The 27,990-nt window shown below is 43.3% G+C and overlaps 1 protein-coding gene across 1 annotated transcript; it reads left to right on the top strand.

The window, feature by feature from the left end:
* Positions 1–2,644: 2,644 nt before the first annotated feature.
* On the top strand, positions 2,645–26,228 carry LOC6564285. The gene is made up of 11 exons (XM_043215187.1): positions 2,645–2,693; positions 14,065–14,228; positions 14,322–14,573; positions 15,083–15,115; positions 15,191–19,006; positions 19,088–19,160; positions 19,257–22,053; positions 22,161–22,259; positions 22,330–22,468; positions 22,530–23,153; positions 23,232–26,228. The coding sequence occupies exons 1-11, from the start codon at positions 2,648–2,650 to the stop codon at positions 25,047–25,049; spliced, it is 9,861 nt and encodes a 3,286-aa protein (XP_043071122.1). The 5' UTR covers positions 2,645–2,647; the 3' UTR covers positions 25,050–26,228.
* Positions 26,229–27,990: the final 1,762 nt, after the last annotated feature.

Raw genomic sequence — 27,990 nt, forward strand, 5'->3', positions numbered from 1 at the left:
GTAGTTGCTGTTTTTCATTTATTATTGGGTATCGCTCTGCTGCTTCCTCTTCTTTTGTTTTGTATTTTCCTTTATACGTGTATATTATCTCAGTTTCCTTGCATTATGTTATTATTGACCATTATCTGCGTATCTTTTTTTTTGCACATATTCTCTCACACGCACGAAAAAACCATGCACACACAAACACACACACACACAAATAAATGCGGATGATTTACAAATAAAAAGAATCATGAAGAGGAAGAGCCACCAGCGAATCCCGAAATTGACTTAGAATCGTAAACCTTTTTTTAATCTACAATTCTGCCATTTCGATTGTTATATTCAAATTAGTTTAAAATTTAGTATGTTAAATTATTATGAAAAAGAAGATATTCCATGTCAAAGTTATACGATATTCACAATCGTAAGTCTTAATCAGGACTTCAAAATGTTAAATTAATCGAACTGAATTGAATCTTTCTAGTTATCGAGCGCAGTCTCGATATCTTTTTAGTTGCAACTTTGTCGACTTGGGTCGTTGCCAGACGTGCGAAAAAATTAAACTTGTTAAAGAGCCTGACTCTTTGTCAATAGCTAAAATACGGCCTGTCATTTGGATTGTGTTTGCCTGTTTCGCTGTCTCTTTGCCTGCCTGTCTGCTGATAGATAAGGCTCGAAACCTTGCTGTCTGTTGCGTATACGCAGTGTGTAAAAGAAATGCCAACGCTATATGAAAAGTTGATGTGCTTTTCCGCATACAAACAAATTATTCATTTATGGTTATTTCTTGTTTTTTTGTTTGTTTTTGTTTTTCATTTGTCATCGCTGAACAACAACAAGGATAATGTTGATTGTGGTCGATGGCAAGTAAGTTTTTCGGTGCTTTTGAGCTCAGTTTAATGTTTGATGTCGATAAAGATACGATTATTGAGATACATTTGTACACCTTCTAATAACAAGCAAACGATTCTGTATCGAGAACAACAAATAAAATCAAGGTGTGTGTATTTTGTCTGTACTTTGGTAAGATATGTGCCATCTCATGCTGTTGGCATTATTGACTTTATTCTGATAGTTTGTCTTGTAAGAGATATGCTGTGCATTCAGATACACACACACACGCGCAGAAACACACAGAGAGAAAGACACACACAACAAACACCACAAACACTCGTGCAAATGTGTTAATTGTATTTTGATTGAATTGTGTTGAAATATTTACACAGCAGCCAAACGCTTAAACGAGAATTGCGTACAATTTCCGATCTCCTCAACGAGCAAATGGAGAAGCATTTAAGGCCAAGGATCGGGGCAATGGGTCTGCGGTGCTTAACAGGTTTTCAATGAGTGGTTTCTCGCCCTCTGTTTTGTTGTGCGTGTTTATTTTATACTTTTTCTTTACGATTTGTTTGCATTGTCCGTTCTTGTTATGGTTTTTTAATATTTTTTTTTACTTGGCGCTGACGATTTGAATGCAAATTATTAACAGACTGCATTTGCCTGCCTGTTATTTCTGCATCTCTTTAGCATTATACACTACATACACGTTTTATATTTATGATGTGTATGTGTGTATGAAGTATAATTAAAAAGCACCACCTAAAGTTTCGTTTCCAGTGTCTACACTTCCGTTTGTACACCCCTGCCCCTGCCCTCTTTTAATTTGTGAGTGCCCCATTTTTATAATAATCCATATCCATACATATTTTGATTCATGTATTGTTCGGTACGCTTAAGTTTGGCCGAGGGTTGTTTTTTGTTGTATCCTTAGTTAGCACTCAATTGCTGTGGTGGTGTGGCTGCGCCAGAGAACGCTGCTCTCTCTCGTTCTCTCTCCTTGCAGATGGAGAGAGCGAGAGATTGCACTCTCTATCTCTATAGTGAGTGTAGTATTTAGGATTACTCTCTCTCTGTCGCCTTCAGCTATATCTCGTTATCGTTCTATTACCCTTACTACGACGTTTCGAATTCACATTCACGTGGAGTACTTTTTTTTTCCCCCGATACCGATTGGATTGTGCGACCTGGCCGATAGATGGCGCTGCGTGACAGCGCCACATCTATTTGACGTAGTTAATGGAAAAATCATGAAAATTAAGCTTCGTCGGCAGAACGTCAAGTTCTCTGTTAACTTTCCCTTTGTTATTCTGGATGAGTGTGCTTCTGTGTGTGTGTGTGTATGTATGTGCGTGCGTGCGCTTGAGTGTGTCTATTGGCTTGGCTACTTAGACGATTACTTTTAACTTTTGACATATTTTGTGAGTGTGCTTCGGAATGTTGCCAGATTTTTGTTTTTGTTGGCGGCGGCAGCGTTGGCACTTGAAATTTTTGATTTATGAAGTCTTGAACTTGCATTGTTTGCAGTTTCCAACTTTGTTTTTGGTTTATGGTAGGAAAGTTTTTGTTCCCTTGGCGTATTTAATTTGTATCTGCATCTTTTGGGTCAAATTAGATGGGGAAAAAAACTCATATCGAACTCAATTAGAGTAAATATAATAATTAATAGCAGTCCATTGGTAATAAGCAAGCACCAACTAACCGAAATTTGACTTATTAACGCCTACTTCATTTCTAATATTATCAATAAATAATAATCAAATGAATCAAATTTTCTCTTTCTAGGTAAATAAATGTGTGAAGAATATGAAATGAACTAATTTAAATGTGCAATGCGATGCCTCACACCTCCTTATACAATTTGTCAACACGTAAGTCAACAAACTGTACAAAATCCGAATTATTTGAATGGCAATAATGAAAAACGGCATTTGTGGATGCATGCAAAACAGAGCTACCCACCTGTTATTTGAGAGCATAGGCAGCTGTTAGCAAATGCTGTTTTATTGTGTGCCGTGGCCGTCAATTCAATCTGGCAACGCTGTCCGGACATCGCTACAATTATTGTTGTTGTTTGGTTGTTGTAGGTAGGTTGCTCTGGTTTTGTGTGTTCTCTTGTGTTGTGTTTCGCTCTTTTGAGGTACTAAGTGATTTTACGTGTTTGCTGCTGCAACCACACACGTCTGTCCTCCACCTTTGCCTGTTAGCCCGCATCGCTGACGTTGTGTTGTTGTTGTTCTTTCGTTCGTTTCGACGGTGAGTCGGTTTGCTGCGTGCGCTCTCTCTTGGTGTCGCTGTCGCTCTCGCATTATGATTTTTTTGCGCTCTTGTGTTGTTTTTCGGCTTGAGTCGCGCGCTGAGTTTTTCTTCTCATTCTTTGCGACGCGCGCGAAGCAACAACAACGACGACAACGACAACGACGACGACGACGACGACGACAGCAACGATAACGATGAGGACGCGAACCACAACGAGGACATCCACGAGGATACTGTAGGGATATAAAAATGTTTTGTGCGATTTCACCGCGACTAGTCTTACGTACGTGCCGGGGTCGCAATGAATGTCTCGTCTCGTCCCGTCTCCTCTCGTTTCGTCTTCACTCATCTCGTCTATCGCCTCTTGCCAACATATTTCGATGTTAGTTGTCGCTTTTGTGTAATAAAGTTTTTGGAGCTATTTGTTGTAGCCGTCGCGACACACCACAGTCGTTAATTGCCACATACAAATTTGATAACACATTAATTGAATTGAATTGGCCAAAACGCGCGCGCGACTCTTTATGTGTGTGTGTGTGTGTGTGTGCCCGTGTGCCTCTAAGTTTGAGTGCAAAACAAATCATAAAAGAATAAATAAAAGTTTGCAGAATGCAAATGGAAGTGTTTAACGCCAAATAAAACAAGAATCAAAATCAAACGCGCAAAGTCGTCAAGTTAATTTTATTCGTGTTTGTGCAGTGCATAAAAAGCAGTCAAAATTTTCACCATTTATCCGCAAATATTTAGTGAGTATCTCAGAGATGCCCACCCACACACACACACACATACAGATAGACACACACACATTCACTCACTCATACTCACTTATTCAGCACCGCGCTCTCCCTTGCGCCACCAGCTTCTAGTATAAACAACGTGCGTGTGAGAAAGAGCACGCGTGTAAATGATGTTTGTGGACTGCTGTTGTTGTTGTTGTTATTATTGTAGCTGCTGGCACATCTTTAGGAATATACACAGATACGTCAATAGCGCCACACACACACATACGCACACACACACACATAGACACATACACACATACAAACACATACACGTACACAGAGACAGCAGAAGTACAGCGACGACAACAACAACAACAAGAGGAATGTCGATGACTATGACGACGACGTAAATTGTGAAGAAATGCGCGCTCGTGTGACCCCATAGTCATAGTCGCTGCTGCTCCCACCCTTGCCCAAAATGCTCCTTTCACCACACTCCTCCCCCTCTCGCACCGCGGAAAGGCAAAACAAATAAGATGTAGATACACTTTTTTTTCTTCGTTCTTTCATCTATTGTTGTTGTTGCCTCCTCGTTGGTGGTATATGTATCTGTAGGTATTTTATCTAGCTACACACACACGCATATATATGTATTTTGTGAGTCAAGCATGGCTCTGCAAATGCGAGTCCATCGCTTAGATACCTTCTTCTACCTGTGAATGTGCTTTGATATCGTTGTGGTCGTTCTTTGCCTTGCCTCGACTTGTGTCTCTTTTTGCTCTTGAGTGCGTTGAGTGTCGTTGTCTCGATTTTTGCCCTTCTTCACACTTTGCTGTGAGAGCCAGCCACAATATTAATGCTGCTTGCTTCAACTTGTTGGCCAGCCAGCCCTGTCGTTGCTTTGATTTACAGTTAATTCCCTTTTTGCTCTCTTGTGTTTTTTTGTTATTGTTGTTGTTGAGTTTGAGGCGTCGCTTTCATATTTATAAATTGACAGCACCCACTAGAATTGATAGGCATATTAAATTGATGTCAAGAAGAGGCCATCTGATTTCCAGGAAACACACTGTTGTTGCTGTTTTTATTGTTCTTGTTGTTGTTGTTGCTTTTGGGAATCTGATAGGCAATTTACATGGTTCATTTCTTTATGTTTTCACGGTAATAAGAATGTGGCATGCGTGCATGATTGATAAACCATTCTTTATTTTAAATATTTTAATCAAAAATACATGGGGAAAGTAAGAATTGGTTTTCAAGCAACATGTGCTTAAATATAAATCACGGTGAATATTGGTCAGCAAATACTGTTAATCATACATAACATCGAAGTAGTAGTAGTAGTCGTTTTCGAATTAGAATGACCTCTTTTACGATAAATCTGCATTAAATTTGTTCATTAATTGAAAGCTTCTTATAACTTTAAAAAATATATCTAGAATTTCCAATTCCTGAAAATATATCGTTTTTAAAAGCAACTTATTTTGTATATTTTTGTATTTTTTTTAATGTTTAATTTTGCAAAACTAATTTCTTAGTGGCCAAGAATATGTTGCACATGTTTATTTAATACTTCGAACAAGACGTATTATTTGATCATAAAAGTTTAAACTGAACATTGGTCAGAACTCAACTTATTGATGCAGACAAATAAATAAATCAAAGCGATTTAAAGTGCAGCTCACAACTTCTGTCTTCGTTTGAGAACTAAACTTAAAACCAAAAATATTTATTGGCATGTGTTAATAGAATTTTGATGCTGCAGCAATAATAATAATAATACTGAGTTCAGCTCTGGTATTGACAGAAACGAATTCAGAATTTTAAGCTCTACCAAAAACCAATGAAATAAATGCTTGAGGGCAGCTTAGACTTTGATTTCTAATTAGCATATTTAATTAAAACTGCAGCACAACCCAAGCGCTGTCAGTTGCAGTTGACTGCAAGCCGCATCATTAAGCTGCCACTCAATAATTTCAAAGAGTCAATGTGCAACACGCACATTGTTATGAACCAGTCATATTTTTCCTCTATATATTTGTGAAATGATGCGTGAAGTGTTAACGTTATATATAGTTATATACATATACATACATATAAATAATTATGTATGTGTTTTTTGGCTACAGCTGTGATTGTGGATCGATTGCTTTGTGGTTTTCATCACTTTCGCAATAAGTTAGCAGCTATTAGAGTGCCTGATATTTTGGCAGTCACACAGTGCGTATGTGTAATGTTGCTTATGTGTTTATGCCATGACTTGACAAATTCTTGATTTGAACACAACGCTCAGATGGGTGACTCATGGCGATTGTTGTTGTTGCTGTTTTTGTTGTTTTTTTTGTTGCGCATTGATTAATTGTAAATACTCTGCCCATTTACTATTGGCATTGCTACAGAGTCTAATGTCAGCAGTTATTGTCAGCCTGTTAACATCAGCTGGCACATTTCCCATAGCAATTTAATGCATATTTAATGCGCCTTACAGTTAGCATTTTCACCGTGTGTTTGTGTGTGCTTGTACATGTAAGGGCTATATTACCCCCATCACCCGCCACATACACCCATTAAATGGGCGCTGGAAATGCATAAAATAAATTAATTTGATTGCCAACGCCGCCCAGTGTTTGTTTTTGTTGTTGAGGGCGGCAGGCGGCAGGCAAATACAATTGCTGTTTTATATCAACATCTATTCATGATTGCCTTTTGTCTGTCTGTCTGCCACCCCTTTTAATTACATTAAAAACAACTTGCACAAGAGTTGAGCCAAGCCATCGGTAAATACTGAACTTATGCTTGCAACGATTTGCAACAAATACTCAACTTCAAGCTTAACTTTTTATCTGTCAGCACAAAAATTAAATGGGCCAGGAGAAACTAACTTATTTGCATTTCAACTGATCCTTATTTAAATTGGATTATTTGTGTTCGTGTGATATCATTGTTTCTATATATGCTAATCGGATTAAGCATGCTGATTTATTAAGAATAATCTTAAGTATTGATTTAAATAAAGTTTAATTTCTCATTTAGAAAACTAATTAAGTAATTGAAAAGACTCGGAAGGATAATTATGAATGATAATTATGAAACAGACCGCAAATCTGCCATTTTTAGATCATTTCACATTCAGCCAATTTAATGGCATGCAGACTTAAGTCTTTGGCTCACAAACTTATTAATAAAGCAGACAAATGAATAATTTAACTGAAATCATTTAGGGATGTGCTGTATAAATGTTGCAAAGCTTTAATCAAATAATTTGCGCAGTTTAGTGCAATTAGGGAGAGTTTGCTTTCATCTTTACGGAATGTAATTAGGCTAATCTGCCTAAGTCTAAGAGTGAATGAACGGATGAATAAATGGCAAAGTGTTGCATTCTTTTTTGCTTTGATGATTATTATAATAATAATCTGGTGTCATCGACGGTGAGCAGTAATTTGTATATACATACATGCCACAGACAACATACCGCCTGCCACCACTCACCTTGTCTCAAATGAAAACTCAAAGCTCATTTCAACATCACTCGAGACATGAGTTATTTGGCTCGAGTGGATTACTGCTGCGCGGCTTTGACAGAAGTGGGTGGTTGAAAGCAAGCAGAATACAATTTTAATTGCAGCAACTGATTGCTGTCCTGTCTGACAATTGGCAAGCATTAAATTCACATGTCGTATGCGTTATATTGCGCGAACCACGCTTTTTATAGTCATCGTCATTGCGTGATTAATGTCGCCATAAATGGGCGTACAAAATGTATCTAATTAGCAAGCAAATAATACATACATACACATACCTATATGTGTATATATAGCCAATGAGTGGGTGTCTCTTTTTTGCTTGGCAGTTATAACAAACCAGGACAAATGTACACAACAAACTCATCGAGCACACAGTTGTAGCAGACCCTTTTGCCTCACGCAACTTCTTCACTTCACAACCATTCATCACACTTGCCCTGTGCACCACATTCGGAATCACCTAACCAAAGCAAAGCAGACCAAAGTATACCAAACTACATCAGACCACAGCCGAGGCAGGCGAACCATTCAAATGTGCCTACACTTATCGATTTTTATTTCATTTTTATCCACAGCTTTCAGATGCTGTCTTATATATATATATATTTATATGTATATATACATTTTGTTGTTGTTGTTGTTTTTTGCACATGCCACAAGCCCGCTCTGCTATCCCCTAGCGTCCTTGGTTGTTGCCTCATCGGAGACTGTCCTGCCTGCCTCCGCCTGCTCATTGTTTTTTTGCACAAGCAACATTTTTGTATGCTGTGTGCTCCGGCTGCTTATAAACTTGGCTGCACTGTGGAAGGAGGGAGGAGCGACTTGAATGCCAGTTGGTAGTCAGCGACATATCGCCATAACACCATCAACAGTTCATATACACGACCAGGACGACAAAAACTCCTTGTTGTTGTTCCTGTTGTTATTGTTGTTGTTGATGTTGTTGTTTCTGCTTTCTGTGTTTGCCCGTTCTGAGCCTGGTCCTTTTGGGGTCGAATTGTCACACGGCTGGTCGGTTGGTCGATCCGACGACGACGGCTGTTTATTCGTTTCTTTCGTTTCGCTATTGTTGCAGACTGTGACAATAGAAACAGCAGCCAACAGTCGGGAGGCGCCTCGCTTCGCTCCTCCACTCTCCTCCTGCCTGCTTGCCTGCCTGCCTGGCTCCTACTTAGCCGGGGCAGAGAAGGCGCGTGGCTGAGGTTATATGCCAGTCAACTAAATAAATGAAACAACAAAGATGCTGCACAACAAACAAGCCAAGAGAGAAACGATAAAACATGCGAGAGCATAACACACACACACACACACACATACACAACAACACACGCATACGCGGCTCGGATACCAAACTCCATAGCGGCTCTGTGTTCCCATTAGCAGTCAGCTCTTGCAACTCGAGTGTCCTGAGTGTGTGTGAGTGCTTCTCGACTGTGTCTGTGTGTGTGTGTGTATGTGCCTGCATATAAATAAATAATATTTTTTCTTTGAAATTGGGTTCTAGGGACCAGGGGGAGTTATGCGCGACATTAACTGAAACTCTCTTGTCAGTGACACGAATGTTGCCCGAAATAATTTTGATTCGACTTTTATGAATATCATTTGGAAAGTTACTCAACGAAGTACATTTTATATATCGGTATCGTAAAACAAAATGTGTGCTCTACACTAAGAGATTATAACTTGATTAGATCGCATAGTATAAATCCCACACTTGTTAAATGATATGAAATTGAATGACTTTTGATTTTGGAAAATCCTTCAAATAATTTTAGCTCCTGTGCTAAGACTGAGATATACATTTAATGTAGCGATACTTTAGTCTTTGGCATTATTTGTTTTTACTGTTGAGTAAATACTGCTGAGATGTCGTCAAACTCTCTCTTTGAAAGTCAACATAATCGATATACATATATTTTATTTTTTTCTTTCGGTGCTAAAGTTGGAGATTAAAAAGCACACTTCAAAATATTGTTAGCAAAATAAACAAGACATTATTTGACAGTACTGTGATCCGCTTATGCAGTTGGCCGACTCGGCTTAATAAATGCTAAGTAAATATGCATAATTAGATTACGTTAACAAAAAGAAAGAAACATTTTTGCGGCAAGCCCTTTGAGTTGACTGTCTCCTAACTTTGACTAGTATGTATCTTTAGATACGTGTATCTGTGTCTGTCGACTGCTTGCAACCATAGTCAGCGTTGCTCGCCATTTCTGCCGCATTTGGCTTAATTCAATTATGCTGCTTAAAAAGCCAAATGCCTTGAAGGCGAGCTAAAAACCCATCTGTGGCAGGAGTGGAGGATAGACTGCTAGTCAGGGCATGATTGTGGTAACAGTCGACGTCCTGACTGACTGATGCCACAAGCGGGGGCACAAACAAAAAGCAAAAACTACTCGCAATACACTTTCCATTACCTTTTCAGTTTACCATTTTCTCCTTCTTTTTTTTTAGCTCCCTATTTTCTGTTTTTTTTTTTTGTTCCAACGAAATTTTTACTGACTTTGACAGGCAGCAAAGCGGCAGATACACAGAAGGAACTTTCAGACTCTCGAGCAAATGCACACACAGACGGGGTACACATACACACACACACACTGACTGTACAGCGTCAGTCAGAGAGTTGTGCCTTGTAAATAGGATTCATCTCGCTGCGCGCCCAGCCGCCGTTTGGCTCTGCCCCTGCGCCTGTGCCTGTTTCTGCCACAAGCTGCTTGGCTCAGTTTTTATGCTTCTGCACAAAATGCAAAATAATGTGGCAACATCTGGCTCTGCCTCCGAGCCGGCGTCGCCTCTGTTCTCGCCAGACACTCAAGTAGATGGCTGGCAGCCAAGACAGGGGGGGCCTGCGGGCGGGTAACCATGCAGTCGGGGGCAGTCAGTTAACTACCATCCATCCATCCATCCATCCCTCCATTTCAAACATTTCAACCATCTAGCAAACCGTCCGTGCAACCATTCGTCGTTGCCGTCTATCCGTGCGTTCATCTGCGTCTCGGCTGGCCAAACTTTTGAGTATCTCTGCTGTATGTACGTGCATATCAAGTGTACATCTTTTTCTCGATGTGCGCTTTGCTTTTTATACTCTTTATGCGTAATGGTATGCGAAGCGAAGGGTTCCACACATTTGTAACAAATTGAAACCGTACTCAGGAATTGATATTACATGTATCGCAACTGTTTAAGTTCGTATGACAGGATTACTTGAACTAGATAAATGTACATTTTATTGATGAAATTAGTTTGCTGATTTCCTTGTAACGAAACCAAAAATAGAAATTGGTTTATTTATATTCAGATTTAGATAATTTGGCATTTCTAAAGCAAGTGAGCCTATATTGATTTCAAGTTCGTCGCTCTTAGTTTTTCATGCTCTTTTTTCCCTCTCTCTATTTTAATTTTTTTTGTATTTGTTTTTTATGTGTGCTAGTTGCATTTGTGGTTTTTGTTTAGCATGAAAATATGTTTTTCACCATATGTACTAGTTTCGTGTTTACACACTTGTGTGCAGATACATTTTGTGTACATGTATGTGTGATGTATATCCAGGTTCTGTGGTATTAATGTTTTTGATGGTTGCTGACTGGCTAATACCTCCGTATATGGCTGCTTCTGCTTTTGCGAAAGCCAAACAGTTAAATAAATATGTTGAGTTTGAATTCACATGGGAGTTTTTGATAAAGTAAATTTAAAAAATCAAAATCAAAACAGCTATTCTGTATTTTATAAGGTTTTGCTTTGGTGAAAATAAAGTTCTTAATCAAATTTAATGATTGATTTTGATTGACCTGCTTTCCATGGTATATTTGAAATAAAGAACCTAGAGAGATGAGACTTTTGAATAGTGTTCCACATTAATAATTATATGAAACAAACAATAAGGCATAATTGTAAGCTAATGAAATGAATATCACATTTCTGACATGACTATTAATTGACTGTAAAATGATAATTGATTGGTTATCGTTATATATTGGAAAAAATTACCTTTTATAGATGATGTGCCACACCTGATTTGAGTTTAATTCGATACAGTTTGTTGCACATCTAACAAACTGTGCGAGAGGGGGGCACGTTTATCCATAAGTACGTTTATTTGTATTTAGGTAGTTTCTCCCCAGCACACACACACATAGATACACACACATACTTATTGTTATTGAGAGAGAATGCGGCGCGGCTTGGCTTTTGATTTACGTTGCTGTTGGCAACGTTCTTTGGCCTTCCCCTCCCCCACCTCTTCACTCGGTTCGCTCTGTTGCACAGTCGACACGTCTTTGACTGCTTTGCCGTCGTCTGTCGACTGAAGCTTTGCCTACGACGAAGATTACTGTGCCGAGTGCCTAAAAATATGAAACTCAACGTTGCCAGGACAATTTCGCAGAGCGCAATGATGTGGATGAGAATGTGTATGCATTCGTGCGTGTGTGTTTATATGTGTGTATTTGTATTTGTATGTGTATGTATGTTGCATGTTGAATGATGTGAGCGACGGCGTCTCCCGCTGCTTGCTGAGCCAGCTGTAAACGGGCGGCAGTTGCTTGTTAAATTCTTCTTATGCTTTGTTTTGCTGTCGATAATGGCGGCAATGGCTACACACATTTACACAGAGCGGGGCAAGGTAGGCGCAGGGGGGTGCTGCCGTAGCTTTGGCCTCGACTCCTACTTTAATTTCCAATCGCTGACAGCGTCTTCATGTAGAAGCTGTTGGAGACGAGTAGCTTCTTTGATGCCTCTGCCTACACTCAGAAAAAATTGTATTTTTATACAATGCCCTAAAATGAGAAAATTGTTCTTGTTTTTAGAAATAATTTCGAATTTCATAAAATCAAAAAAATGTACAACCACATTTTTAATATGTTTCAGAAATATATTTCTTACTTATTTCGGAAACAAGTATCAACTGGCTCAGCTTTGATATTAGAGTTTAACTGTTGGCTGCTTTATAGTTCGCGTAGCGTAGTGGGAAGTCATTTTACTTGATATCCCAGTAAAGTAGTAGGTTTTTCTCTTGTAGTCAAAAGTATGCCGAATTTCTAAAATTCAGGTGATTTGGTTTTCTGAGTGTATTTGTGGCTCGTTTGCCCTACACGCCTTCGCCATGCTGTTTGCTGTTTTTTTCTGTTACGCGCCGCCTTATCCGTAATTTCTCATTTTTTATCCAATCCTCCTTCGCCCTACGCCCAGGGAGCTTCATTTTATCCGTATTCAAATTAATGGTTCGCCTCTTCGCTCAATAGTTGTAACAGGACAGCCGCCCCATGTTCTGGGTATTATGCAAATTCTTCGCCTGCTTTGTGTTTGCTGGTTTTTCATTACATTTTGTAAACAATACATTGAAATGACAACAGCATCAACGGCAACAATATGTTGCGAGAGCAAAAGCGGCGACAAAGTTGAACTCTTAATTGAAAAACTACATCACGCACTCGCCTCTAAGTTATGTATATATTTCAAAACTGATTTCCATTTCGTCCAGCTTAGAAGCTGCTGCTGTAGATCACATTAAGTTCGGAAGTTCTCTGGCAATTAAAAGGGCTTCATTTGGCCACAACGCAGTCCTGAATCAATATGTCCAAAACCAATGATTGCTAGTTGGCTAATATTTTCCAAAAACACGTTATGGGAAACGAACGCACAACTCACAAAACATAAACACAGCAGAACAGAAATACCATTACTTAATAAAAGTGCTGTGGCTGAAGTGATGAACTAGAAAATATATTAACACGCTCCGCAATCTGTAGACTACACTTAAAATTCTAATGCTTTTTATCAACTTATAACTTAATTGCCTTGGAATAACGTGAATCATTGACTTATTACTCGATTTATTTGTCTATTTCACTCCAATTAACAATTAACGTAGCAATCCTGGAATCTCAAGGATTAGCTAATATGTGTATACTCTTAATAAACATACCTTGTAGGGTATTAACAAAACAAAAAAAGAGTGCAAAGCAATTTGAAAATGAAGAAGTGCAAAGAACTTTTTCAAGCACTAATGAAACTGGTTTGCTCTCTGTTTCTGTTTCTGTTTCGGTTACTGGTGGACCTCTCCACCGAGACGTTCCAAAAAATTCGTGAGTGAGTATTTGCGACGATTCCCCTCAGCTGAGTTGGTTGGTTGGTTGGTTAGCTGGTGCCTCCAAATGTGTTAAGTTGCCTCGTTTTGTATGCACAAAGGCAGCCAGCAGCAACGGCAACTCCAACTGTTGAGCAAGGAGAGCAGCGGGGGGTATTTGGCACTGCCGGCGGCAAATTGAAGCGTTCCAGTCTCGAAAATAAACAACTTTGAAATGGCGCGCAATTTTACTCACTTTAGAAGTATCTGAATGTGTGTCTGTGGGTGTGTGTGTGTGTGTGTGTGTATCTGCGAGACACTGCTGCTGCTGCTGCTTTGCTGTGTTGTTTGTCGTTCTTTAGTGGTAGCAGTATTCAGTTGCGCTTTGGTCACGTACAAGATTGCTGCCCCCAAATGGTTGTCGATGTTTATGCCTTTCCTTGCTTGCTGTTCATTATGGGAGACCAAATCGCGTGCGTCCCCCTTTTTGGTTACCCGATACTCTCAATCGGGCAATAATAAACACGACTGGGTCCAGGCCATTAGTGGGTCAATGGTGGCCCAATAAATACAATGAATAAGTGCACTTCTTCCCTAAATACAACACACACATACATAAATACATAAAATACATACATAGAATGATTATTAATTCATGATGGTGTCTTTGCAGGAATATTGTCTCCTCCGGGTCCGTTTCTGACGCCCAGTCCATCACCATCGATCTCAGCTAGTCCACGCCTGCAACCATCACCATCGCTATCGCCATTCCCACAGGATGTGGTGCTCGTAGCCGGTGGCAACGCATTAAACGCCAACAGCAATCCACAGGAACACGTACGTATTGCAATGATTTTCATAAAATGATTATGTTCCATCCATTAATCATAAAATAACGAACATCATCCGCTCTTTGCTTTGCTTTTGCAGGAGCGCAAGGCGGCGACGCCTGGCAGGCGACAATCCATACATCAGTTCACAAATGGCAGTCCCAATGCCGGCACCGTTGTCTTTCAGCCGAGTCCTTCACAGTCACCGGCCGCTGCGACGACGGTCATTGGCGTGACAGCTGGCGGTCTCATAGCCGCCGCCGCCGCCGCTGCCAGTGGTCACAACAATAATGCAATCGGCACTGAGCTGAACGCCACGCTCGTCGGCTCCAATAATATTCAACTGAACAAGGTATGTACATCATACATATACGTTATGAATTGTGCTGTGAATCGCTTACTATCATTTTGATAAGATAAGATCCCCTATCAAACTGGAGCACTGATAACCGATAACGTAAGATATACATTGCCACACAACGTAAAACGTTACAAATGTGATGCAATAGTTGAGTACACACAGCAAGTATAGAGACAAACCAGAGACTGCTGTTCAGAGTATTCACTTGTCGACGCATTATTACATTCAACCAAACCACACATCAAATAGCCTCACATAGACAATGGGAAAATAGACCTCTGGGAGCTTCCCATATATGCCTATCTGAAGGCAATCAGGCTTCGAGTCAACTAGTAGTTAGAATAAATATTAGTATTAACATAATTATGCGTTAGTTATTGGCTTAAGCTATGAACCTAAATTATGAATTCCCTTGTGGGTCCCTTAGACTACTGAACTCATATGCATTGGAGCAAAGCCTTGTTGATTATTAAAATGTTCATTTTTGTTTGTTGTTGCAGAAGGGCAACAAACGGACTGGGCAGCAGCAGCAACAACAGCAACAGCTGCAGCAGCAACAACTACAACAGCAACACCAGCAGCAGCAGCAGCAACAACAACTGCAGCATCAGCAGCAGCAGCAATTGCAGCAGCAAATCTTTAGCACCAGCGCAGCGGCGCCAACCTCAATCTGCTCGACAGTAGCCGGCGGCTATGGGCAACCGAGTGCAACGGCAATCAGCACGCCCATTTCGTTTGCGACAGCAAATGTGGCTAGTAGCCCAAAAGGTCAAGCGAAAAAGGGCGCCAACACGGTGCTGAGCCAGCAACAGCAGCAACATCATCAGCAACAACAACAACAGCAGCAGCAGCAGCAACAGGCACAGTTCCAGCAGTATCAGAGCAGTAGTCCGCTGATAGCAGACAGTCCGATACCCAGTCCGAGCAGCGCGATTGCCGCTGCGGCCATAAAACCGCCAACGCCACAGCCTCAGGCCGTACAGATGCTGCCGCAGCAGTTTACTATCACGAGCGGGCCGCAACAGCAGCCGGCGACGCAGCAAGTGTTTCAGTTTATTCAGGGGCCGCAGGGTCAGCTCATTGCCACAGCGCAGCAGCCGTCGTTGCAGCAGCAACATCTGCAACAACATCAACAACATCAACAACAGCAACAACAGCAACAACAGCAACAACAACAACAACAGCAGCAGCAACAGCAACAGCAACGTTTTACCAGCAATGCGGGTATTGCGTTGCCCTCCACTGCCAACACGAAGGCGAGCAAGGCTCCACAGCAGATTCTGCCCAAGCCGCAACAGGAGCTTACAACGCAGCAGCTGCCCAAAAGCAAAAACTCACAATTGCCACAGATCTCGCAGTCGCCTCAGCCGCAACAGGCACAGCTCACTGCCGCCTCCAACAATGCCAACACCCAACAGCAGCAGCAGCAGCAACAAATTTTGTTGCCTGCAACAACGGCACAGCCGCAACAATTGCTCCTAAATCAAATGCCCGTGCTGGTGCAACAGAATCAGCAGGGTGTGCAGCTCATCCTGCGTCCGCCTACGCCCCAGTTGACAGCAACGCCATCGCTGGTGATACAGAACTCGCGTGGACAACCACAGCTGCAGCAACCCGCCCAGCAGCAGCTACTACGGATTGTGAATGCCAATGGTGCCACCATGCAGCTAGCGGCTGCCACACCAACATTCATAGTCTCCTCGCAGGGCAATCTCATACAGCAGACGGCGGCTGCCGGCCAATTCCAAAGTGCCATCAAGACTGGCACACAGCTAAGCGGGCTGCATGCAGCGCTGGCAGCGCAAACGCCACGATCTCAGCCGTTTACGACGACGGCCACCATCAATACCCAGTTGCTGGGCCAGAGCGTTGCGGCACAACTGCAGAATCTACAGTTAGCGGCTGCGGCGGCTGCCAATGGCAATGGCATTGCCCAAATTCAAATGCCCAACGGTCTAGCGGCCATTTCGCAATTGCAGCAAACGCTGGGTGGCGCCACCATCAATCTGAATCAATTGAATGGCGCGCATCTGCAGCAGATAGCGAACGCCTTCCAAACGCCTCAACCGCCGCCACAGCAGCAGCACCAACAACAACAGCAGCAGCAACAACAGCAACAGGCTACAGGTACGGGTTCAGCGAATAGCAATGGCAATAATTCCGCGGACATATTCGCACAATCCTCGCCAGCGCTGGCCGTTACGCCAGAGCCAATGCGTCATCCAACGCCGCAGCAGCAGGCAGCCCTAGCAACTATACAGCTGCAGCATCAGCAGCAACAGCAGCAGCAGGCGCAAATACAACAGCTACAGCAGCAGTTGCAGCAGACTCAAACGCAGGTGCAACAGGCGCAGCAGCAGCATCACCAACAACAGCAACAGCAGCAGCAGCATCAAATTCAGACTACGGAGCCCAAGAAGAAGCCGCGACAGCGCAAAAAGAAACTGCCGCCAGCGACGACGACGACGCCAGCGCCACTGCAAAAAATTGCCATACCTGCCACGCCCACAATAACAACGATGACGACGCCGACGACGGCAGCGCCAATACGAACGCCAACGCCACGCGTTAAATCGCCATCGCCGCCGCCGACGCACATACAGCGTGCCAGCAATGGCAAACTAGATCTCGGCGATGTGATGAAGTTCTGCGGCATAACTGAGGACGACGACGATGACGATGACTACGGTGGCATGGATGCGGTGACAAGTGTCGCACCAACTACAGCCAATGGCAGCGGCAACATTGAGGAAGCACTGCCAGCACCACAAGCACAAACAGCACCACCAGTACCAGCACCACCGCCACCGCCGCCGGCACCCATAAGCAACGGAATCACAACTGCTGCAGCAGTCAATGCAACGGCGCCCAGCTCCAATGATATCATGATCTCCATACCGAGCCAAAACGGCAGCGATGGGCTGCCCTTCACGCTGACCATACCGGCACCGGTGCCGGTCAACGAAGCCACCGAAATACCAAATATCCTCATCAAGATTGATCCAAGCGATGCGGCGGCAGCTGCTGCTGCCGTTGCCGCCGGAGCAACAGTACCACCGTATACGCTATCAACGCCGCGGCTGCCAACCGCCGAGGAAATCCAGCGACAGGCACAGCAACATCTCGCCCAGCAGGCAGCCGCTGCGGCGGCAGCAGCAGCAACTGCGACAGCAACAGCTGCCACCAAAATCTGCAGCAGCATACAGCCGCTGACAGGAGGCGGGACGGTGACGGCGCCAACGATTAGTTTCAATTTGGGCGCACAATCTCAAACCATTGGCGGTGTGACGCTGCAGCCGACGCCCATTGCGGCGAGCATAACGTTGACCACGCCCACAACGACAGCAGCAGTAACGAACAATGCCTCAACTGCAGCGGTGAAGCCGCGTCGCAAACCCGCCGTGCGTCGCAATACCAAGAAGCAAGAAAACTTAGCCAACATCAACAACATCAGCAGCAACAGCAATATTATCAACAATAACAACAACAACAACATCATCAGCAGCAGCAGCACTCTATGTAACATCAGCAGTAACAGCACAACAGCAGCAGCAACTATTAGCAGCAGCAGTAGCTGCATTAGCAATACTGTCAACACCATCACACTGACAACGCCCGTTAGCAACTGCACAACCAACAGTATATTGCTGCCGCATGGCCTCGGACTTGCCAGCGGCAGCAGCAGCAGCAGCAACAACAACACCACGCCGACAACAGTGCCCAGCCAGATTGGCAACATACAAATCTCGCAGGTGCAAAATCATCATCAGTCAGCGTTGCCCATCAGCAGTGCCGTTGAGAATAAGATCCAAATAATGCCCATACTTCCACCCGGTGCCACTGTAATGGGTGGTGCTGTGCCCCCAGCAACAGCAGCAGCAGCAACAACGACAGCAGCTTCTGCACAGCAGGCACAGCTCGTATTTCAGCCAACGCAGTCAGTTACGGCAACAGCAACTACAACATCCGCTGCAGTCGATACAGCAACCATAAAGCTGTCAAGTGACGGACGTCAAATGCAATTGGTGACGATACCACAAGCGACACCACCACCACCCCAATCGGCGCCAATACAAGCGGTGACGACGGCAGGTGGCGCCACTATCTTGCCGCCACAGCTGACAGGCATGCCGGGTAATGTTTCCATTTCGGTGGGTTCACCAGCCTCGGCAGCGGCGCTCGTGCCGCAACTAACGGGCAGCCTAACGCTGGCTGTTTCCGAGCATTGTGAGCGTCTCATATTGCGTCATGATCCCAACAATCCGCAAGATCATCAGTCGCAGCTAATACTGCAGGCACTGCTCAAGGGCGCCCTGCCCAACGTGACCATCATTAATGAGCCCACACGCGTTGATATTAGCAAGCCACCAGCTCCGACGCCGCCGCCGCCGCCACCTCCACAGCAACAGCAACTACTGCCGCAGCAACCACAACCACAACCGTTGCAGTTGCAGCAGCCGCTACAGCAACTGTTGCCAACAGCAACAACAACAACACCAGCAACAGCAGCAGCAGCAGCAACAGTTCCACAAATGCCCAAAGTGTTGCCAGCAGCAGCTCCCAAAGGAGAAGTCAAAGGTAAGTGTAGAAGTTGGTAGAACTTGTTACAGCAATCTTATATTTCCCAGTTCAATTTGATATTCTGACAAACAATTTTCCTCTTGTCTTTTGCAGCAACCAATAACAGGAAGCTATCCGCACCCACCGCGCCCGCCATTAATCTGCTAAGCAACAACTCCAGCAACAGCATCATAAACACCACAGCAACCAATACAATGAAACCACCGATTATGCCCGCAAAGCCTAACGAAATTTTATCCTTTCCACAAGTGTCATCAATTGCAGCGACAACGTCTCAACTGCTCGTGCAGCAGCAGCAGCAACAGCATCAGCCGCCGCAGCAACAGCAACCCCAGCAACAGCAACCCCAGCAGCAGCAGCAACAACAACAACAGCCGTCGCAGCCGCAACCGTTAGCAAATAGTGCGCAACGTTATGTGGCACTGCCGCCCATAGATCCCAGCACACAGCAGCTATTCTGTCTGAACAGTGTCTCCAATCAGATAACGGCCATCAGTGCTGGACAAACAGCGGCATCGATTGGGCCTGCGGAGCGACTGTTGATTGCTCCAGCGGGCATCAATGCACAGCAGCTGGCGCAGTGCCTTCAACTGGGTCAGTTGCACTTTAACGATGTGAATCCCTTGCCACCCTCACAGCTACAACTGCAGCAACAACAGCAGCAGACAGCAACAGTAATGACGACGACGGCAACATTGCCAATTCCATTGCGATTGCAGCCGCCACAGCAGCAGATCGTGCATCCCATACAGCCCATTAGCAATGGGCATGGCCTCGGTCTGCCCATCAGCACGACGACAACAACGACGCTAACGACCACCAGCAACACCACAACGAACACCACAACGGTCACCAAACAAGTGGCTAATGTGGCGCCCATCATTGATCAGAGCAAGGCAAAATTGGAGCCTGCGAAATCTACCGGTGCCGGTAGCACAGCAGCCACAGCTGCGAGTACCGGTGCCGTGGCCAAAAAGAAGCCCGTGCGTAAGCCGAAAACAACGCCAACAGCTGCCGAAATGGCAAGCCTAAAGAATGCCAGTGTGGTGAAGCCGATGCCCAAACTGGATCCGCTCTCGCAGAAGCCCAACAATAATCCTGTGCAAATTGTGCAGCCCAATGTGGCGAGCGGCAAGCAGATGATTGTTGTTGTCAGCTCCAGTGGTGGCCAAACAACCACAACAACAACAACGACCATCATGAGCAACAGCATTCAACCCTTCCAGACAACGAGTGGCACCAAGCTGGTGGGCGTTACAGCGCCCATGCAGCAGCAACAACAACTGCAGCAGCAGCAACCACCCGCGACGGCAGCGATTGTACAGTTGCAACAGCAGCAGCATCAGCAGCAGCATCAGCATCAGCAACAACAACAACAGCAGCGCGGCAGCTTCAGCCTAACGGCAACAACATCGGCGCCCAGTGCGGTTGTTAGCAGCGGCAGCAGCAGTGGAGTGACAGCGACGTCTGTTGTCCCACAATTGCAAGGGCCATTGCAGCTACAACAGCAACAGCAACAACAGCATCAGCAACAACAACAGCAGCAGCCAAAACAACAACCGCAACCCGTGCAACAGCAACAGCAGCAACCGCCACAACAAAATACGATTTCGCGGGTTCAAACAATACAGTTAACCCCGCAAATGCAGCAGGTATTCCGGACAGTGCAAATGCAGATACAATTCCTCACCATCAAGCTGCAGAACAAGTCGTTTGTGCCCACGTTGCCTATCTCGCCGGACATTGATCCCGCTGCAATTGCCATGTACAACAAGCCGATGAGCGATGCAGAGATCAATGTGGCATTGCAGCGATTGTTTGCCGAACAGCATCGCATATTGGCGTCTGGTAAGGAGGTGCCAACGCCGGAGGGCATGGTGCCGACTCCCAATGCGAATGGCAGCTTCAGTTTGATGCCGCAACAATTCCAACAAATGCCGCAGCAACCACAACAACAAAATTCTGCAGAAGCACTAAAAGCAACAACAGCTGGTGGTGTTATTTTGGCTAATGTGGTACAGCCAAACAATCATTCCACCACTGGCACTGCATCACCAGCAGCAGCCGTATCAGCTGCAATCAGTGTGCAACAGCAACATCAGCAGCAGCAGCAAAATGTTGCTCAGCGCATCCATATATATCCCATGCAACATCAGCAGCAGCAGCAATTGGCAAACAAGCAAAAGTTGGCGCAGCAGAAACAGCAACAAGCAGCGTCCGCTTGCAACATGCAACAGCAACCAACGTCACAGGCAAAGCTGAAGGAATCAAATTGTCGCAGCAAAGCGAATGCTGTCAACCAACAACAGCAGCAGCAGCAGCAAGCGAGTGCAACTGTCAACATATTGCAGCCAAAAACAAATATGTTGTCCATGCCGCAGCACCAACAACAACAACAGCAGCAGCAGTCGCAGCCACCAGTTTGCATTAAAAACGGACCACCACCGCTCATCTTTGCCAGCTCAACAAATTTGCTATCCAATTGCAACAACAGCAGCAGCAACATCCATAACAACAGCAATATCAGCAATGGCAACATCAGCAACAACAACAGCAGCAGCATGTTACCCATGCCACCATTACAACCGCAACAGTTTCAGCCACCACAACATCAACCACAACAGCAGCAAACACAACAACAGCAAATACATCAACAGCCGCTGCAACAACAGCCACTGCAACAGCAACTTCAAACGCTACCCCCTCCACCACCGATACGACGACCAGCAGCAACAGCAGCAGCAACAACAGTAGTAGCAACGCCAGCATTGAGCAATATAATTGTACCATCACTGCCAGCGTTGCCCGTGTTCTTGCCGTCATTGCCCGTAGCACCCAAGTCGGAGGAGCTGTTGCCAACACCAAAACCAAAAATCGCACGCCTCTCCTTGTGAGTAGTTGGTTGAAAAAAAGCCGATTTTAACGAAATGAGGCCAACTTATATACAATGCGTTCAAATCAAATCGAACAATGAATTAAAATACATTCCATTCGCAGGTTCGTGCGCCAATTGGAGGTCGATCAGGAGAGCTGCCTGAAGCCGGACTATGTGAAGCCATTTCGTACCAAGGACGAGGCGGTCAAACGCCTTATCAGGTAAGTTTCAAAAGCATTTGTCATTTGTCAATAATAGTAGTTGATATAATTATTGGCTTCCTATTGACAGATATCATTGTATGCATGAGAACGATACAGAGCCGCACTCCGATGAGGATGAAGAGTTTGAATCAACGGCACTGGGCTTTCGTGATAAGTTCCTTCAGCTAAGTGGTAAATTCCAGGAGATTTTGCTGCAAGAGTCAACTGTAAGTATTTCAGATAGCAACAAGACTTAGCAATTATTTGATGTATTTGCTTTTTTTGCAGTTGCCGCATCGTACGTCGGAGCTGCTACAAATGCAGCAGCTGATGATTGACGACCTCAAGGGCGAGATCAGCGATATACGCTGCGCTGAAAAGGAGCTGCTGGAGAAACAACAGCAGCAGCAGCAGCTCAAAGAGGAGCAAAGTTTCGAGCCATCAACTGAGATCGTTGCGGAATCATTGGACACCAAAGTGAAGGAGGAAATCAAAATGGAACCACTCGAAAGAGTTTCGGAATCGGCAGCGCACTCAGCTGAAGTGGTCGACAAATTTGATTTGCTCAAAAATAGTGCCGATGTGAATAAGGCTTACAACAAACAGCAGCAGCAGCAGCAACCACAACAGACGCCACAGCAGCAACAACAGTCACAACAGCAGCAAGTGGTCAAGCGGGAAGACAATGGCGAATGGCTTGACAATGCTAATCAGGCATTGACCGACACTGTGAAAAAGGAGCAGCTCAACAGCTCCAAGGACAACGGCGAGTATATCAAAAAGGACTACGATTTTGATATCGAGTCGGAGCTGACGCCCAGTTTTATCATGAAGAAGGTGGAGCAGAAAATGCAGTCAGAAAATACTAAGAATGCTGAGAACTGTTATTCGAACAGTACAATGCAGGAACAGCAACAACAGCAGCTGCAGCAGCAACAACAACATCACCAGCAGCAGCACCTGCAGCAGCAGCAACCACAGCAGCACCACCAACAACAGCAACAACATGCTAAAAACAATAGTTTAGCCCATGAAGATCACGAGGATGGTTGGTACTGCCTGCAGAAGGAGCTGAATCTAATGAGCAATGAGCCAGTGCAACCACAGCAGCAGCAGCAACACTTGTCTCAGCAACATCTGTATGACAACAATGCTGGCAGTATGCTCAACAATGGCAATCATTTGTCTGATCTGTTTCCCAATGGCTGCATCGATAAGAGCAATCAGAGCAACAGCAATAGCAGCAGTAATAGCAGCACCAGCAGCTGTGCGGGCGATGTTGTCAACAGCAGCACCAATGCCGGTAACAACAACAACAACAATAACAACAACGTACCCATTGGCAATTCGTCGTGCAGCCAACAGCGCCAACAGCCTCTGGCAATGCAAGCGGATCAACCGAATCATCATCCGGCTATTAGTGAGTTCTTTAACAGCGATTCGGATGTGCAAAAGTCTGTGGAGACGCGACTGGAGGCCATGTTTGGGGAGTCGCCGGTGCATTTGGATGTGAAGAATAGCAGTGATGAGCACGATATTGAATCCAATCTGGATGAGATTTTCGGTGATTCAAAATCGCCAGTGGCGACTCACAAAAACAAACTAAACATCTGGGCGCCGGATACGGGTTTCAATGCCAGCTACAGCAGCGAACAGCAACAGCAATCGTTTGCACACCAGCAACAGCAGCAGCAACAACAACATCACATTGAGCTCAACTGCAATAACAATCCACGCTGGATGCAAAGCATGGAAGCCCACTATAGCGACTACATGTCCAGCAGCACAAGCACTGTTGATGGCCAATCCCACAATCTGCTGGTCAATGGCGAGTCACGGAAGCGTCATTGGAATGGCCAGATTATGGGTTCGAGCAGTGACCTTGAGGATGAGAATAGCAGCAAGCGTCTGTGCACTACCTCGTCGACATCATCGTCACCGATGTCCACGCAGCAGCATGTCCAGGTGGCGCAGCATGGTATATTGGATGCGGACATGCTGGCGATGCACGATGGCATGGATGCTGTCGCTACTAATGGTCCCGCTGCCTTCTCGCAATTGCTCATGAACGACCAGCAGCAGCAGCAACAACAACAACAGCAGCAACAGCAGCAGCAACAACAACATAGCTTTACCAATCATCAAGCCTTTGCCAATATGTTGGATCCACAGCAGCAACAGCAACAACAGCAGCAGCAGCAGCAGCACTATCAGCACAGTATGCAACCGCAACTGCAACAGCCGCAACAGGCGCAGTTGCATGTGAATCATATGGGCGCTTCTGTGGTTACTGGTGAATACGATGATGATATCAGTCGGCATGTGGCCAGTGCCATTGACAGCATCCTGAATCTGCAGAATAGCGGCGATTCGTTGCAATTCTCGCTGGGCTCGTTTTTGGGCGACAGCATGCTGGACGATCAGCGACAAGCGGCTAATTTGCCCAGCTGCCAGCAGGAGCAGGCGAACAGTAGGCGACGTCAGCTGGGCGAGGATATGGGCGATTGTCTCATCAGCGGTGGTGCTGGATCAGCTGTGAGCGCAGTGGCCGATGGCAGTGGTAATCTGTTGATGGATCACCAACAACACCAACATCATCAGCAACATCAGCAGCAGCAGCAGCAGCTATTGCAGAATCACTTGGTGGGTCAGCAGCAGCAGCAACAGCAGCCGCCGCATATGCAGCATCATGCGCAGCATCATCACGGCATGCCGCAGGCACAGCAACAGCATCACGCGCAGCTAAATGATTTTAGCTGTGTGGCCGCTGGCCTCGATGATGCGGTTAAGTCGATAATGACCTCTTGACTTGGACTTGGTCTGCAAGCAGGAGCGGCACAAGCGACAGCAGCTGTCGAGCTGCCGCCGGCGGCAACGGCCACAGTTGCCAACAGTCTGATACTGGAATTTAACGCGACCACCTTGTGAAGAACTGCCCCAGGCAGCAACAACAACAAGAACAACGCATTGATTGTATAGTTTATAAAAACCAACCCGTTGCATGTTATTAGTTCTCTTTAGTTGTTGTCCACTGTGCCGAATTTGTTAAGTTCAATCAGTTGACAATATTTGCACCCTGCTCTGTACAATTATTTCTTCATTTTAGATCTAAGTTGAAAGAGTAGCGTAAATTGTTTTAAATCTTGTTTTCGTTTTTAGTCCAATGTGTTTGTACAATATTTTTAAAAAGAACAAAAAACAAAAACAAAAAAAATAAGAAATGGAAGAAGTGAAAAGAAAATCAGCCTGGTAATTATTTGTGTAAATTAATAGTCACACATCCGATCGGAGAGCATTGTAAGGAATAACAAAAGTCCTTAAAAGTCAATATAAAAGCAATTAAACGCGGAGAATTGAAAACAATACGACGAATAGCATGAAATGCTTCTTAGAGAAGTACACTTTATGAATTCTAATGTAATACAAATTATATAGATACAATAAATAAGTGAAAAATGCCTAGACAATTTATTAAAATTATATATAAAACTATGAAAAGAGCGTACACCAAGCAGAGAAACAAACGTAACAAAAATAAATCGATTCTCCGGCAAGCCGTAGATTAAATACCTTTGCAGATAAATATTAAGAAAAGTGTTTATTTTGTAATTTCATTATAAAATAGTCCGATTCATTCAAAATCACACTAATGATCCGCTGCATTAGTGTCATCTAAATAGCTTTAAAAATGACAAAAAGGGATCGGATGTGATCCCCATTGCAAATCGATTTCCATCTTTTGACAAAATTAAGAAACTTTCGCTCTGCAACAATATGATAACAGAACAAATGATAATGATTGGTTGTATAATTCACAGTTAAGTATGTTGGCACAAAGGATCCAGCTGAGAGCATTCAAAATTCGTAATTAGTTTTATGATGATAAAGAGAAGAAAACAATTGTAACAACGTTGCCAATTTTGTTGAAATGAGAACGGAAGTAATCCAACCACAAAAAATCTATATACATTACAAACATATATGTAAACAAAGAAATATATATATATATATATTATTATTATTATTATTAAATTATTTATTATTAAGCATTTGTATATATTTATGTATACATATTTATGTAAAGCATGCGCCAGTTTCAACAATCGCAGGTTTTAATACAAAACTAAAGGATTTGCTCTTAGTGTAACAGAAAGCATGCAGAAATACGTAAAACAAAATAAAATTAAATAAAATAATTTGATAAATCGAAGCTAAGCTATTTAAATTATTATTTACAAAGCGCTTAAGGTCTATCTGCTTTTGAGCTAACACACAGAAGAATGAATATATGCATGCATAAATAATTCGAATAACCAATGTGCTCAATTTAAACTAGAAAGCTGTAAGCCAAGTTCCAACTTGACTTTGACTACGGGTGTGACATCATCATCAACAAAAAGAGTCTTTTGGAGTTGCAAATGAGCCGACTCCGAAAAAAGACATAAAGACGACAAACGACGAAGCAAACCAAAAGCAGTTCAAAAGAAAATTCACAATTTTAGCAAATTTAGTTTAAACATTTATATATTATGAAATACATATATAATAATGAATACGTACATAAATGTATGTATATTGTACATGCAACAAAAACAAATGAAATGCAAATGAAAACGAATCGTATCATTGTATCTTGATCTTGATCTTGCCACAAATCTGATTTGTGATTTGTGCCACGTTTTAAATATCGATGTCTGATTAGCTTGTAACACAATACAGATACATGAATCCATAATCCGTAAGCTACGAACTACCAACTTAATCCAAATATTGTAAATGTTAGAAAGCCGGTCATAAGATTCACACCACAAACAAAGTTCGACTTGATTACTTAGTCGTCCGTATCACGTATTAATGCATACCAATTACAATAAATATTACTACTACTACTTAAAAAAAAAAAAAATGAATGAAAAAAACAACAGCAACAAAAACCACATAAACAAGAAACAACAACAAACTAATACAAATCATACTTAAAGAAAAAGTATGGTATGTGACTAAGTGACGTATTCGTGCTACATGTAGTTTTTAAGTACATCAATTTCAGATGGTACCGGTACCATTAGATCGTATATATGTATTACTATATCCGAGTTCAATTCGTGTAGATTTCGACTCATGCCCGATTCTCTGTATTGATTTCGAATACAGATGCGCACGCAACACTTTCTAGTTGTTATACAAAGACAAATAATGAAACACTTGTGTAAAAATTTATATGTAATAGCATAAATTAAGTTAGTCAAGGAGAATTGCATTCGATTATATAGCTGCCGATGGAAACAAAAATGCAAACAGAACTTATCACTCGCTAGGAGCCCAATTCAATTAATGATCGATTAAATGCTATAATTTTTAACTTTATATATATACACATTGTTTCAATTTGTATTCTAAAACTAAGCGGTTACTCGATATCGGCTTCAACAGAAACTCTTTCCCTGAAAACCAAAAAAAAAAAACAAAAAAAATATATATAAAAAAAAAACGAAAACGAAAAAAAAAATACAAAAACAAAACCCAATATCGTAATATAAATTGTTCAGCTAAATGTGTCTAAATGTAATTTAATGAGAAACAAAATCGAAAACAAAACAAAGATTTTTAATGCAACATTGTGAGTTTTAATTACAGCATCAACTTAAATGAGAAATCAATCAAGTTTAATCTTTCATAGTTTATTAAGCGCATCCATTCATAGTCGTCATAAGCATTAAGTAAATAAAACAAACTTATATCGTATTAA

This window comes from Drosophila grimshawi, unplaced genomic scaffold, assembly GCF_018153295.1.
Source record: "Drosophila grimshawi isolate 15287-2541.00 unplaced genomic scaffold, ASM1815329v1 contig_311, whole genome shotgun sequence".
NCBI lineage: Eukaryota > Metazoa > Arthropoda > Insecta > Diptera > Drosophilidae > Drosophila > Drosophila grimshawi.